Here is a 13,688-nt window from a genome sequence, read left to right on the forward strand (position 1 = left end):
GACAAAAGGAACTAAAAAGCACCATAAAGAAGTAGACACATCTCTTGGAAAGAACTACCTCTTCCTTTCCTGCCATTGCCATCAAGGATCCACAAATGATTCCTAACAACCCTTTTCCACCCAGCTGTGCCAGGAGGAAAATCCAAGCTTTGTTGCTTTGTTTTCCTCTCCTTACCCTTGTTCTTCTCCCACCTCCTGGCTGAAGTGCACTCAGGGAACCTTGGGGCAGAGCTCCCTGTGCTGCTGGGCTGGACTCCATCCCCTCTGGGCAGAGCTGGGATTTACCCTCTTGCATCAAACCCATCAATTTGTCTCTTCCTCCAGGACAACTCTTCAATCTCACTCTTCAGGCTGATGTTCAGGATGTGAGAGCCCCAGTGGCACTCAGTGCTGGATTTGGTACCTAAAGCTGCACAGAGACTTGACTCTGTTCAGGCACAAAGTGATTTCCATATGAAACTCACACTTAATTCCATCATCATTTCACTTTCCCAGTTTAATTCCAGTGCATAGCTCAGTTGCTCTTTGTTGTGAACAGTAAAAGGAGTAGCTATTTTTTACTAATTTTTTAAGCTTCTCGTTATAACCTCAGCCAGCCTCTCTGATTTTGTCCACGATGTTCTTTTCCAGGTCCCTTCCAAGCAGAAAGCTCAGCCCAGCCTGCCCTCTCCTGGCAGCCAAGCACAGCAGCCAACCCAGGAACTCTCCCCAAAAGCAAATCCCCAAGCCAAACATTCAGGCAACTGTTTTTGGAGGGATTTAAGACGTGGAGATGTGGCACTTGGGGACGTGGTTTATGGGCCACAGGGCAGTGCTGGACTCTGATCTTAAAGCTCTTTTCCAACCCCAGTGATTCTGTAACTCAAACAGCACTTAAATAGTGGAGTTTCTTTCAAGTTGCTTTAGGAATTCTTGTCTGGGGAGAAAGTGGTATAAAATTCCAACTGCTCTGGTTGCTTTCAAGCTCTATAAAAGCAGCCAAGTACATAAAGGATTTTATCCCACATCACTCAGAGGAAAAAGCAGGTCACAGAAGGGACTGTGCTGGACACAAAGCCATTTCCTCCAGGCTGGCACGGGGACCCCTCTGGGCTGGAACACCCCAGGATGAAAAATGAAAGCAGCAGCAAAGCTTGGAGCAGAGCACCTGCAGTCCTCACTCTTTATTCCACTGATCCAAGCAGTAAAAAACAGGAAGGTGACAAGGGCCAGCAGGGGATGGGACACACACACACACACAGTGCTGGGAAGGGCTGGAAATGAAGCACAGCCTTCCTGGTGAGGAATGCTTCTCCCCTCAGCCAATTTCATGTGTCAGATGAATTTTGTACAAATAAAGATCTAAAAGCTTTTTTTTTTCTTTAATGACCAGCCTTTACATCAGAGAATAATTCATGAACTCTAACACAAAATCTTACTCTAAGGAGCTGCACCTCTGCTCATGCCCAAAGCCTTTTCAGAAGATAGAACCAGGTTCCCCACTTCCTCCCCTTCCCTTTCAAGAAGTGACTCCTTCGTTCACTGCAGACAATCTCTTTTTAGTGTATTTTTGCAATCTAGAAGAAAGTATTTGCAGATTTCAACAGCAATTTGTAGGGCATGGTCAAGCATATGGGAAACAAACCCTTGGAGCAATTGGAAGGACACATTTGACTCGGTGGTTTAACTGCTAAAGACAAGCCCACATTTATCAGAGAGAATTTTTAAATTCTCTTCATTACCTGCCATAACTGTACCAGACCAATGCTCTAGGCCAGTCCGCCACACAGTTCAGATCTTCAAGCATTTTAGGCATCAAGACAAGGAAAATGAGTTCTGAGTTATCCAGAAAATGAGTAAGAAGGTAAGTGAGGAAATACGAGTGGGAAAGAAAACTGCACTTGAGAGACAACACAAGGCTCTAAGAAGCACCTTCACTTCAGAAAATCAGAGATGCCTGAGACATCTTTCAATCTTAGCTCAAGAGTTTCTGCTGCTTCCGAGTGTTTTTGGTCACTCCTGCCCTTCCCACACACAGAATTTGTGCTTCTCCTTCTCTGGGTGGGAGCCCAGGGCGTTTCTTGAGCTGTGGCTTCACAGGAGCTTCTCCTCCTCCACCTCCTGCCAGGAGCAGCAGCAGGAGGAGCAGAGTCCTCATTCTCCTTCCCTGGGGCTGGCAAGGGGAGGAGGTTTTGCTCCTTGTGGTGAATATTCTCAGCTCCTGCCAGGATGGATGTGCTGCTGCTTCTCCTGGCTTTGGGAGCAGCCGGGAGGGGAGGCTGCTTGGGAATCTCACTGGGAAGCTGAATCCACGCAAGTCCCGTATTTGCTGCATCCCTGCTCAGCCTCATGCTGCGCCTCACCCTGACCTCAGCACTGGCACTGCTCCTCCTCCTGCGGGCCTGCAGGGACCCCTCCTGCCCCTGGGGCACTGACAGAACTTCTTCCACACTGTAAGAGCAAACTGCAACATCAGCCCCAGTTATTTCCAAGTTTCCAACAGGAGGGAAGTAAAAGGCACTGCTGCTTCTTCTTCTTCTCCTTGCTGCATCACCTCTGACAGAATCCTTCTGAGGACACTTGGCTCTCTGGGCATCCTCCTGTACATCCTGTTGCTCCAGAATTTCCAGCCCACTTAGAAGATTTCCTTGTAATTCTTCCTTTTCTATCAAGGAACTGCTTTCTTTTGCTTCTTTTCCACATAGAATCTCTTTGCCCTGCTGGAAATAATCAGATGTATCAAAATCACCTTTGGCATCTGGCACAGCATTTGAAAACTGGGGAGATTAAAAAAAATTGATTTTTTAAAAATATAGGCAAGAGGTAATCCATAAAAACCTGGTTTCAAACAGCTGAACTGGCTCCTATTCTCTTACCATGTGTCTCCAAAATCCCAACACCTGACAGAGAATCCTGCAGGCTGGAATCTGTTTCAGTGCGAGGCCAAACTTAGGTTGCTTGGGAAGCAGAGAATGCTGGAATGGCCAGGCTTGGAGGAGACCTTGAAGATCACCCCCCATTTCACCCCCTCCCATGGGCCCAGGCTGCTCAGAGGCTCAGCTGAGTTCTGAATGCCCAACTCCTCCTTCCAAGGATGGCCTCCAGGCTGCCTGATCCACCCCTCCCAGGGCTTCCCCCCAGCCATCCATCCCTTCTGTGATCCCCAGGGCAGCAGTTACCTCAGGAGCAGTGCCAGGAGCAGGCTGCAGCCCCCCTGGCCCCTCAGAGTCTCCATGCCCAGAGCTGGTGGCTGCTGCCTCCTCCAGGAGCCCGGGCTTTGGGCACAGGGCAGCTGCAGGGAGGCCCCTGGCACGCGTCCTCCCAGCCTGGGGCTCCTGGGCAGGGTCCCTGCAGGCACCCCTGCGCTGGGGGTCACCCCAGCTGGCACCCCCTGAAAGGGAGCAAACACACGGTTAATTCACTGAGTGCACAAAATCTTCTGCGATTACAAGAAAAGCTTCATGGTGGTTCACTTCATATAGAAATTGTTTTACTTATTATACTTATTTACCTATATAAAAATAACCTTCTAAACAACCATCCCAGATGAACAGTGGGGAACAAACCCAACAGAAAGCTCTGCACATCCCTTAACTCTTCATACCCAGCTTAAAGACTAAGGAAAATAGTGTACCCAAAGTAAAGAGGTGGATTTTTTGTCAGATTTACACTGGAGTCCAACAAGAACTGAATTTATCAGTTGGATATTATTAATTTATTAGATCCTCCAGACTCTGCTATCAGAAGCAATTAAAAGTAATTTTTTTTTTGTTTAACTGTTGATATAAAGGAACAGAAAGAGCAAAGCACAACAAAACTAAAACCCAAATTACCTGTGAAAAGTGCATCTGCCTTTGGTGAGTCTGGAGATGACACAGAAGAGAAAACCTCTGGAATTTCAGGGATAGGGCTGAGCAGGGGTTTCTTAGAAGCCATTTCTCTTTCCCCATACAAAGATTTCTTCACTTTTCTCTTTCTTCTTTTCCCGTAGCTAGGGTATTTTGTTTTCTGAAAAGATTGAGAAAGAGAATAACACACAGTGAAATTTTAATCATCCTCTTTAATATTTTTCAATAAGTGACCCCATTACTGGATTTTGATGGATGACAACTGTTTCCCCTAAAAGGAAGGCTCCACTTCTTCTGCCAGCTACAGAACAATCTAGAAACTCAAAAGCAAAAAAGAATTACTTTTCTCACATGCAAGAACCACAAACTCATTTGTTGGCCCTCAACTCTGAAAAGTGGCACACAAACACCTCTTTGCAAAAAGCTCAATCCCTCAAGTCAGTAAGAAGAAAGGATGGGCCAGGAAACGCAGGAAAACAAGATGGGGATGAAGAAGAAAATATGAAGAAGAAAATATTGGCAGCGACAGGAAGATCAAAATAATGCTGTAAGACACGTGGAGAGAGAAATAAATAAAAATAAAAGCAGAATTCAGCAAGTGGCTGGCACGCACCTGGGTCTTCTTGGGAGCAGTTGTGGTTGGATCCTTCTGTCTCTGACTCTTGCTCCTTCTTGGATTTTTAGTGTTTTTGTCATTCTCAGTGTTTGTGGCTCCTGAGCTGCTCCCATCAGTGCCCTGTGCCATGGCCCTGCACTGTTAAGGACAGGATTTGGAGGCACCAAAACCCACCAGAGTCCACCAGGCACAGGAATCAAATGGAATTAATCTCTTATCACCTCATTAGGGGCTGGCACAACTGGGAATTAAGTATTAGAGACTCATTTCCCAAAGTGCAATCCAGTCCTTTTTGTATTAGAATGAAAACACAGTAAATTTTCATCTTCAGTTATTTAAGAAAATGGGTTGCTTTTTTATGTTCCTCTGTCTTTTGCCTTCCCCTCCCACCAGAGCTGTCCAACACTGAAGTCTGAAAGCACTTCTTGTACAATCAATTCCGTGCCTTGAAATTCCAGCAACCAAAACATTTTGTCACATTATTTGGAAAAGCTCCTGGAAAATTCAATAGAAATTGTCCATTTAAAGTATCAGGCTGTATTTTTAACAACTGGAAAATCACTTTTACTGAAAAATCTCATTTCCTCAAGGTACTAACAAGAGGTATTTCCATATACCTGGATATATAGATAAGCCTCATAGCTGAGGCTGGAAAAACTTTTTTAAGCATCAAGAGGGATAAAAGAACAATTCTGCCTGAAGAAGTTCAAATAAACAAAATAAATTTCATCACCAAGGAAACTCACCTTCCTTTTAGTAGAAGAACAAGTTGTTACGTCAGGTTTGTCAGTCTCTGCTACTATAAATGGAAAAAAATTATTTTTAATCACTTTCAATGCAAGTTAATCACATTTTAAGGAAATTATCTACGTAATTTCTGACATTATGCACTTCAGCCATTTTAGTCTTGAGTAGAAACTTAATCTTGAGGACTATCAAACATGGCAAGATAAAAATTCCTTGTTGCTCTACAAAATAGAGGAAAATTCAACTTGGGAGGATTTGGTAACAATAATTAGAACATCCAAAGCTTTCAAAAAATAAATATGCACAACCCATTTTCAATGCTTTTGTTGTTTGGTTGCTGTTTAAAAGTCATCAAAATTACAGTATCAGAATCAAGCCTCTAAAAAAAAATTACTTTAAGCAGTAAAATTGTCACAGAAAGATATGACAAGTTTAAATAAGATCCAGTTAACCTAAAGCTCAGGTAAACACTGCAGCTACTGCAAGGAACTTCAGAAGAAAACCTTTCAATTTAAATGCTAGCATTCAAGTTTTAGCACAATTGCAATATATTAATAATTATGTATTTAAAAAAATACAAACAGAAAAATAAACCAAATCCTCAACTCTCAATTTTCAGGTTCTAAAAGCTTCATTATCTATTGATAAAAAGCCAAGTTGGGGTTACCTTCTGCCATTTCAACAGATGAAGGGGCTTCTGCAGCAACAGAACCTTCCAGGAATTCTGGGGGAGGCTCAACGCCTTCCTTCAGACAAAAAATGACATTTCTTAGCAATTACAGCAGATATTTGATGGACCTTGTCCATCAGTGTTTGCAGACAACGTGGTTTTATTTTGTTTCCTTAGAGAAACCAACTTTGTTCTGTGTGGCAAAGAATTTTAGGAAAATTCTTGTTTCAAAGAAAAGAAATTTCAAAGAAAAAATTTCAAAGAAACACAGCAGCAAAATATAAGAAAAAGTGAAGGGGAAAACACTTCAAGGTCCAGAAACCTTCTAAAACAGCTCTGCAGACCAAAGTGCTGCTCAGAATTCCTAAAAACTCAACTTCTCAGTGTGATTCTCTAACTCCGAGCAGACTCTACATTTCTGTTTCAGCAATTTCTTTGCAAAACCCAGCGGCGGGGGGGAAAACGAAGCAAGAATTGATTATTGACGGGGAATAGAGACAACAAACTCACATCATCCCAGGCAAAATCCAGGGGGGGCAGAGGCTCCTGGGAGAGGCCCGGCCCTGGCCCCGGGCTCTGCCCCAGGGGTCGCCCTGGGGAGGCTCCTCGGCGCAAGGGGGTGTTGGCAGGAAGACTCTGGTCAAAGATTTCAGGGCTCAGAACTTCCCCAAAAGTCACTTTTTTCTTCTTCGGTGTTTTGGAGTTCTGACTGTCAGTTGTCTCTGTTGGAATCAGATGAAACGAAGAGTTGAGTGAAGAACTGGCATAGAGCAGAGGTTTTGCAAGAGATTTAAATATCTCCTAAAAATCACCACCCAAACAATCAGCAAAACACCTGGGAGGACAGCCAGGATTTTCACTCTGGGTTTATTAAAAAATCAAGTAAGAAACATACTAAAAATTATTACCTGTTCCCCAAGTTTCAGTTGAAAAGTATAAAACTCCTTTAATAATCAGGACTTCTATTCTGCTGCTCAAGGCTTTCTGAAATTTTGTGGTGGGATTTTTTTTTTTTTATAGACTTTCCTTTCCTTGGCAATCTTGTTTTCCATGTTATCAGCAGGATGCCACAAGGAGGTCATTCAGTGGTGATTAATACCAATAACCAGACTTAGCAAAGAGGCAAAAATTTTATCAGGACAATATTTTACTTATTTAAAAAAGAAATAAAGCCAAGAGTTTTTTTTTTCTTCTTGGAAAAAGGAATCTGACCTGTTTGCAATGTTTCAAAGGCTTCTACACAACTGGAGATTGCAGCAGATTCCTCTTCTCCTCTGTCAGTGGCACTGTTTAAGTATTCCTGTCAAATTTAAGATATACAGTTCAATAAAATTTAATTAAAATATTGTCCTCTAAGCAGCATTTAATAATCAGTCATATATTCTAATCCTTGTTTGCTGCATGAATGAAACTCAAAACATCCATTTCGTGGAATCATGGAATGGTTCAGGTGGGAAGGGAGCTTAAAATGATCCAGTGCCACCCCTGCCAAGGGCAGGGACACCTCCCACCATCCCAGGGTTCTCCAAGCCCTGTCCAGCCAGGCCAGGGACACTGCCAGGGATGGGGCAGCCCCAGCTCCTCTGGGAATTCCATCCCCACCACACCCTCCCAGGGAACAATTCCTTCCCAGTATCCCACCCAGCCCTGCCCTTTGTCAGTTTGAAGCCATTCCCTGTGTCCTGGCACTCCAGACTTTCGTAAAGTCTCAATTTTTCCTGTCACCCGTTCAGGTCCTGAAGGTGCAACGCCACGAGAGCTTCAAGCAAAGCTCCCAAGGATGACCAAGCAGCATCAAATCATTCCCAAACCATTCCCAAGCCACAGCAATCAGTCCCCCAAGGCACCTTTATGCTCATCCTTGGTGCAAGCACTGAATCAGCCTCGGGGCCGTGGCAGAGCTCCCTGCCCGGGGTTCTCTTCAGGATGGGTCTCGGCAGGGAGAGCTCAGTGCTGGGGGTGCTCCCAGGGGTTTGGTTTCCAACCAGCACTGCCAGGCTCACCACTTCCACAGCCTTCCTTGTGCTGAGCTCTGCCACAGCATCAGCAGCACCACCGTGCTCACACCTGGCAGCTGCAGGGCAAGAACAGAGCTGTGACACTGAAGAGTCTCAGGAAAAGTGACAAAACTTTAGTACAAAAAGCATGAGGATAAAAGCACACACATCTCCACAGATCCTCTGCAGAAACACCTCACAGAAATCCACCAGTCTGTAAATTCTGGCTCTTTTGGTGCCAAATGGACAGCTGCTATTTTCAGAAATTTATAGAATATACTAAAAAGAAGCACTGCATGAATAAAAAGTTATATTGGGTTTCTACTGCATCCTAAATTGTAGACAAGATGACAAATGTCAGCTGAAACGTTTCCTGACAAACATTCCAGTATTTTTATTTCCTAATGAGAGTTTAACAAAGATTATAACAGTGCTGAATCCTCTTACCATGGCCTGTTTCCAGGGAATCTCCAGTTACAACAGTGTCCAAGGATTTCACAGGATTTTGCTGCTCACAAACCCATACCTAAAGAAAGAGTTCCAGGATTTTTACAACAGCACAAACTGTGAAGGGTTTTAATCCCACAGAGAAGAATTTCAGAGTTTTTTCCATCACCCACAATTTCAGCTGAATTTATTTTCCCAAAACACCCAGGGAAATGCTTAGAATATGCTTAACTAATTAAATACTTAGACATATTAATATATTAATACTTAAGATATTTAATACTTAGATTAGACATGGCAAATGAAGAAATTGTCTGTTTTAATGTCTAACTTGGAGGTTTCTCCGCAGTTCAAAGCACCTTTTCAGCAGCAGGGTCAGTGACAGTCACAGCTTGGTGTGGGGACAAGATGCTGCAGATCCTGAGCTCACTCCTGCTGCTCTTGCTGCCATTTGCTCTTAAATATTCTTTCAAAGCAGCTCCACTGTTGCCCAACATAAACTTTTCAGTCCACTGCTCCAGGTTTGGCTCTTTTTTAGAAGGTGCTTTGTTCTGGGCTGCATCAAATAAAACAGAACCCAAACAAAACACAAATTTCAGGTTTTTCAATGAATCCTTTTTATATTTCTTCATCAAGAGGTGCAGAAAGTCAGGAAATGTTCTAGGCAGGGAGAACACATTTTTTAATCTACTTTGAAATAACATTACCAACCTTCAGAAGAAAATAAGAGATTCTTTTCATATAAATGTTGTTAAGATCAGCAATAACATAGAAGCAAAATGAAAACCATTCTCTGTTTCACGGAAGAATGTGCAACACCATTAATGCTCAGTGAGAAATCCATCAAAGAGTACAAATCTAGGAACTAAAACTCAGGAAAGAGACCCAAAAATATGAGTTTTCAGAGAAACCACTAATCAGGGTGCATGAAGATGTTTTAAACAAACAAAACAAACCTCAAACCAAGCACAAACACCTGTGCCGTGCCTTAGAAAGGAAGATGATTTTGTTTTATAAGTATTTCTGGTTTCACACTTTTAGCCTAAGGGAAGAGCTGACATTTAAGGTGAATAACTGACCAGGATATTTAATCAACTTACAGGAACCTCCTTCCTGGGCAGGCTCCCCCAGGTGTGAGGGCCCAGCCTCTGCCTCAGCTTCCTGCAGGGATTCAAAGGAGGCTTGGAAAGCATCGATCTTGTCCTTCAGCGACCTCACATTTGCAGGTTTAAAAGGACTGATCTGCCAAAACAAAATTAATCCCATCAGGCATTCCTTCCCTCATCATTTGAGCTTTAATGTTTTGTATTTGCACTTTAACATAAAATATAAAGGATCTAGCATTTCATCTGGCTGCAATTATATCTGTACAGTAAAAAATAAGGAAAAAAAGGAACTTTATTCAGAAATCTGGTACATTTTATTGCATTTAATCTGTTCCTCTAGTCTAGAATTTGCTTTCTGACAGCCCAGGATAGTTCAAGTTATGAACAAATCTGATTAGCCAAGTAACTCATGCTTGAAATTGACTTCACTTGGAAAGAGCAACAGTTTAATTACCCAAACCCAAGTGCAGCCAGCACGGGAAAGTAACAAAAAATACAATTTATCAACAAACTCAACATGGAGAAGAAATTCCAGCCTCTATGCAGTGCAAACAAAACCTGGAACATTCCCTTGTCCTGAAATCAGGTGAGCAAGGGACAACAGCAAATTACTGCCATGGTTATTCCTTTTGCTGGATTCTTCCCAAGACTCAGCTCCCCTTCTCCCAGCACTGGGTGGTTCCTGGGGGGAATGCAAGCTCCCCATCAGGAATTTGGGAAGGACTCTCACCTGGGTGAAAGCTTCTTTCTGTCTGCTGCTCCTCTGCTGGGCCAGGTACCGGATCAGAGTGTTGTTTTCTGGTGATCCCCTCAATCCAATGGTTGATCTTCTCCTAAATTTCAGTGAAGTTGGGGAAGGCCCTGAAAAGGGGACAAGAGGAGAGGTGAAAAAGAAAAACAAAGTACAAAACCACAAAAATGTTTTGTAATACCTAAAGCTTTAAAATGGTAATTTAATCTTTTTTAGAGGTTGATTAATGCTACTTATTCTAAGGTATAAAATTACCTGCTCTGCCCAAGAAACCTCCCTGAGCATATCAAATAATCACGAATCAAGTCTGCCTTTTAGCTTTTCAATTGTTTGTTAGTGTGCACCAACACTTGCAGAATTTGTCTTGCAACTCCCTTGTGAAACAAGACGCTTCATTAACTGGAGAGAGATACACAGGGAGCATTTAACTGTGTAGGATATGCCCAGAACAGTTAAATGGCATAATTACCCTGTCTGTGGCATGTCCTGTAGAGATGCTGCAACAACAACCTCTTGAGAGTGCTCCTGGGCACATCCAAACCCTGCTCACCTGAACCTGCCCTAAATGAGAGCCTCTGGAACGAGGCTGGACTAAAGGAGCTGGAGAATCTCCTCTGAGAAGGACAAAAGCCATCTGTCACCCCAGCCTCACCCGTGGGTCGTGTTCCAAAACCTTCCTGAGCGATCCCAACCTCGGCATTTAGCACAGCAGCAAAATCAACGGGTTTTTTCCTCTGTTCAGACAGCCCAAAATCAGGCTTTCCCTCCACTTGGTCCCTCTCAGGAGTGGAGAAGGCGTTTCCCAAGGGAGCAGCCGGGCTGCTGGACAAATCCTCCCTGGTGAGCAAAGGCAAGGGGGGCTCACTGAGCACATCCCGCCCCAGTGCCCCCGAGCAGCCCCCCGGGAGCTGCCAGCCCACATCAGCCCCCTGGGGCTGGCACGAGCTCTCCTCGGGGCCTCTGGGGCATTTCCAGGCACGTTTTGGTGACCGTGTCCCCTTCCCATCAGTGAAATTCTCCTTCTTGGATGGCCTGATGACTCTGGGCTTGGTCGCTTTGCAGCTCTTCTGGGCTCTTGATGGAGGTAAAGAGGCCTCTTCCTTCTGTTCAGGACAGCCACTCTCGTTTTCTTTAACTTTCAGGGGAGTTTTAGATCCTCTGAACATTGTTTGGGATTTATTTGAAAGAACATCCACTCAGCCTTTGCTGCTGTAATTACAGATTCCTATTAAAAAGAAAATAAAAAACTTATTTACTAAGAGCAAGAACTCACTACCATGCTCAAGCTTCTCCCAAATCCACATTTTTCCTGGACAAGGTGTTTAATAGTGGGGTGGGAAAGGAAATTTATCCCCTAAAACCTACAGGGAAAAGACACAAGGGGCAGGGAGCAGAAAGAAAAACACAGAGCAATAAAAACCTGCATTATAAACGTGCACAGGAGTGGCAAAGGGTAAGGAGCCACAAGGCTATGATTTCACTCTGTTAAACTCCACATGAATATAAAATATGCGTACAATATACAATTATCACAATTACACTGCAACTGTTTTGCTCCAAGTGTTACAATAAATATCAGCAGTTTCATACTACTTTTAATAGCACTAATTAGTAGCAGCAGAAAGAGAATGCAAGTCTTAGAAAGAAATCAGCAGAAGAAACAACACTAGTAATACTTTTTAACTACCATTAGCTTCTAATCTAGCTAAGCTAGATTTTTTTGCAATTCGTTACTTGAAGTGAATGATGCACAACTCAATAACGTGACTCTGAAACTTCACTTCCGCAAACACATGCACTTTTAGCAATAAAATTACGGAAATTAATCTGCTTTACAACGCCTGGGCAAACCTTTTCTTTCTTATTCTTTCTTTTTCTGCTCTTAGGCCCCGGCAGAGCCAATGGCCACAGTCACAGCCACCAGCCGAGGAGGGGAAAACATCGAGCCGGGGGCTGCCCCGGTCTGTAGCGCTCCGTGGGCTCGGGCACTCACAGCCTGCAACCCCGGGAGAACATCCCGAGGATCCCCCGGGAGCGCACCCGGAGCATCCCCCGGGAGAACATCCCGAGCATCCCCCGGGAGCGCATCCCGAATATCCCCCGGGAGCGCATCCCGAGCATCCCCGGGAGCACATCCCGAGAATCCCCCGGGAGCACATCCCGAATGTCCCCCGGGAGCGCATCCCGAGCATCCCCCGGGAGCGCATCCCGAGCATCCCCCGGGAGCGCACCCAGAGCATCCCCGGGAGCACATCCCGAGAATCCCCGGGAGCACATCCCGAGCATCCCCCGGGAGAACATCCCGAGCATCCCCGGGAGCACATCCCGAGAATCCCCGGGAGCGCATCCCGAGTATCCCCCGGGAGCACATCCCGAATATCCCCCGGGAGCACATCCCGAGAATCCCCCGGGAGCGCATCCCGAGGATCCCCCGGGAGCACATCCCGAGAATCCCCCGGGAGCACATCCCGAGAATCCCCCGGGAGCGCATCCCGAGGATCCCCCGGGAGAACATCCCGAGCATCCCCCGGGAGCGCATCCCGAGGATCCCCCGGGAGAACATCCCGAATATCCCCCGGGAGCGCATCCCGAGGATCCCCCGGGAGAACATCCCGAGGATCCCCCGGGAGAACATCCCGAGCATCCCCCGGGAGCGCACCCGGAGCATCCCCCGGGAGCGCACCCGGAGTATCCCCCGGGAGCGCATCCCGAATATCCCCCGGGAGAACATCCCGAGGATCCCCCGGGAGAACATCCCGAGGATCCCCCGGGAGCGCATCCCGAATATCCCCCGGGAGAACATCCCGAGGATCCCCCGGGAGAACATCCCGAGAATCCCTCGGGAGAACATCCCGAGGATCCCCCGGGAGCGCACCCGGAGTATCCCCCGGGAGCGCATCCCTAATATCCCCCGGGAGCACATCCCGAATATCCCCCGGGAGCGCATCCCGAATATCCCCCGAGAGTGCATCCCGAATATCCCCCGGGAGCGCATCCCGAGGATCCCCCGGGAGCGCACCCGGAGCATCCCCGGGAGCGCACCCAGAGTTCCCCCGGGAGAACATCCCGAATATCCCCCGGGAGCGCACCCAGAGTACCCCCGGAGCGCACCGCCGGCATCCCCCGGGAGCGCACCGCCGGTACCCCCGGGAATCCCGGAGCGCACCCCGGGTATCTCCGTGCATCCTCGGGCCCCCCGCTTGCTCCCGGCCACTCTCGGGGTCCCGTTCCCCCCCGAGCCGCCCTCACCTCAGCCCCACGCCCGTCCCGCCTCACGCTTTCAAACCGCGCCACGCCCCTGCGGATCCCTTCGCGCCCCCGCCCCTCCGCCCACCCCAGCGCCCGCCGCAGCCAGCCCGGCTCCGGTAGCACCGTAAGGAGGACGGATCACGGAGGCGACCCCTCACCGCTGCTCTGCCCCGGGGGTCCGCGGGGCTGGCGGGGACAGGGAGGACTCTTTGAGCCGGCGGAGGGATCGCGGGCCGTTTACCGCAGCACCGCGGTGTAGGGGGAGGAAGAAATAAACC

General features: G+C 46.6%; 1 protein-coding gene across 1 annotated transcript; it reads right to left on the reverse strand.

The window, feature by feature from the left end:
- Positions 1-1,913: 1,913 nt before the first annotated feature.
- CDCA2 (cell division cycle associated 2) lies at positions 1,914-13,446 on the reverse strand. Its single transcript, XM_077789217.1, has 15 exons — positions 13,411-13,446; positions 10,814-11,386; positions 10,141-10,271; positions 9,405-9,546; positions 8,664-8,860; positions 8,305-8,383; positions 7,744-7,934; positions 7,073-7,160; positions 6,371-6,582; positions 5,858-5,936; positions 5,190-5,242; positions 4,441-4,581; positions 3,813-3,987; positions 3,159-3,370; positions 1,914-2,756 (listed from the first exon to the last, which is right to left on the reverse strand). The coding sequence occupies exons 2-15, from the start codon at positions 11,325-11,327 to the stop codon at positions 1,914-1,916; spliced, it is 3,057 nt and encodes a 1,018-aa protein (XP_077645343.1). The 5' UTR covers positions 11,328-11,386; positions 13,411-13,446.
- Positions 13,447-13,688: the final 242 nt, after the last annotated feature.

Source organism: Lonchura striata, chromosome 32, assembly GCF_046129695.1.
Source record: "Lonchura striata isolate bLonStr1 chromosome 32, bLonStr1.mat, whole genome shotgun sequence".
NCBI classification, from domain to species: domain Eukaryota; kingdom Metazoa; phylum Chordata; class Aves; order Passeriformes; family Estrildidae; genus Lonchura; species Lonchura striata.

Coding starts and splice junctions, on each gene's coding strand:
- CDCA2 (XM_077789217.1), bottom strand. CDS start 11,327: ATGTTCAGAGGATCTAAAACTCCCCTGAAAGTTAAAGAAAACGAGAGT. Junction 3,988..4,440: donor CTGCTCCCAAGAAGACCCAG/GTGCGTGCCAGC, acceptor CAATCTTTTCAG/AAAACAAAATACCCTAGCTA. Junction 3,371..3,812: donor GGCAGATGCACTTTTCACAG/GTAATTTGGGTT, acceptor GCTCCCTTTCAG/GGGGTGCCAGCTGGGGTGAC.